Consider the following 1,921-nt stretch of genomic DNA (forward strand, 5'->3'; position numbering starts at 1 on the left):
GGAGGCAGAGGTGGGTGGAGCACTTGAGTTCAGGAGTTTGAGACCAGCCTGGCCAACATGGTAAAGCCCTGTCTCTACTGAAAATATAAAAATTAGCTGGGTGTGTTGGTGTACACTTGTAATCCCAGCTACTCAGGAAGCTGAGGCATGAGAATTGCTTGAACTTGGGAGGCGGAGGTTGCAGTGAGCTGAGATTGTGCTACTGCGTTCCAGCCTGGGTGACAAACACAAAAACAAAAAAAAAAAAACTGGGCAGAATTTCATTTCTAAATTCCAGAAATAACAGTACAGTTACTTGGATCAAAAACCAAACGAGTGGATTAAATGGATGTTATACAACTGAAGAATCAGTGACCTGGAAGAGTAATGAGATTTTCATTGTGGCATCGCTTAAACACCCAGAGGCACAGGGGTCCAGGAACAGCCTGGGAAGTGTCAGCAAGGAAGGTGCTCGAAGGCTCTGAGGGCAGAGATTCCTCGTGTGCTTCGAGGATGTGTCTGTGAGCTCATCTCAGATCACCCCTAGGCCTCAGGCAAGCCGCTTCTGCCTCACCCCCGCCTGTACCCACAACACATCTGCTGCCGCCTGTGCCACACTGGCCAGACAGTTACGCACTCACCTGGTTGCCTTCTGCCTCACTGCTTTCTGGCTCTGCGCTTCTGTCTTCCGGAGCCTGGGCTGTTCTTGCACATCCTTTTACGAGGTCTTGACCTTGCCCATTTCGTCCTGGTACAGAGTAGCCAACCATTTCTGGATGCCTGAAGTTCCGGTAGCTCCTCGGGGTGGCAGTGGGTTGGTTTACATCTCTAGCTACATCTGGAGCGTCCCCTGACCTTGGCTGGGAGGTAGAGTCTGGCTCTGAAGGGCATCCGGAAGGACCACTCTCTGAACTACCCGGATTTAGGGATGCACTGAGAGTTCCTTGGTCACCTTCCTTCAACGGAGAGGATATATCTTGAGGCTGCTTCTGGCAAGACCCCGAGGTAAAGGATACAGCCATGCTGCTGGGGTTGAAGGTCAGGGTGCTGCCGCTGTTCTGGCGTGGGAACCTGGGGGAGGAGCTGCCGTGCTCAGACTCTGTGGAGGAGTGGCTGCCCACGGAGGCATCGGAGTGGCTGCGGCGAGGATTGTAGGGCTTTAGGAAGGAGCTGTACACGAAGCCTTTGGTGACTACAAAGGAAACAGGAAATATAAACAACTCTTAGCAGAAGGATAGACAGATGGAGGGAGCATCGAGAGAAAAACTGTAAAAGCTAGGTTATTCATCTGTAAAATGAAGAGTAAAACAAAAAAAGCCAGGACAATAGTGAGACACAAAATAAAATGCCTAGTGACAAAGCGGCTTGGAACACAGTCCCAGGATGTGATGTGTGTAGGTAGAGACGAAGAGCCGCAGCTGCCTGCCGATTCATTCATGTCACAACCTCACAACAGATGCGTGCCAGGAGGCCTGTGGCCAACCAAGAAGACAGCAATGAAAACAATCCTATGTCTGGGAATCATCATGGGAAGAGAATGTCATAGAACACAGATCACGCCTAAGAGGAAGGCTTGACTAAGCCTGTGTTCAAATACAGCAAGTGTGGAAAGGAGACCAAGTTAAGAACTAGCCTCGGCCGCACACGGGGGCTCAGCTCTTTGGGAAGCTGAGATGGGACGATTGCTTGAGCCCAGTTCCCTGGTCAACATAGTGAGACTCCATCTCTTTTAAAAAAAAAAAAAAAACAAAAAGGCTGGGTACAGTGGCTCATACCTGTAATCCAGGCACTTTGGGTGGCTGAGGCAGGCAGATCACCACAGGACAGGAGTTCACGACCAGCCTGGCCAACATGGTGAAGCCCCATCTGTACTAAAAAATTAGCCAGGCATGGTGGTGCGTGCCTGTGATCCCAGCTACTCAGGAGGCTGAGGCATGAGAAT

At 50.7% G+C, this 1,921-nt stretch overlaps 1 protein-coding gene across 1 annotated transcript in view; it reads right to left on the reverse strand.

The window, feature by feature from the left end:
* The window catches only part of DNMBP (dynamin binding protein), a 93,413-nt gene that overhangs the window by 3,572 nt on the left and 87,920 nt on the right, over positions 1-1,921 (reverse strand). The window contains exon 15 of the mRNA XM_011977383.1: positions 621-1,171. Coding sequence (XP_011832773.1) covers positions 621-1,171 — 551 coding nt within the window. The remainder of the gene's footprint in view (positions 1-620; positions 1,172-1,921) is intronic.

The sequence above is a fragment of the Mandrillus leucophaeus genome, unplaced genomic scaffold (genome assembly GCF_000951045.1).
Source record: "Mandrillus leucophaeus isolate KB7577 unplaced genomic scaffold, Mleu.le_1.0 Scaffold18, whole genome shotgun sequence".
NCBI lineage: Eukaryota > Metazoa > Chordata > Mammalia > Primates > Cercopithecidae > Mandrillus > Mandrillus leucophaeus.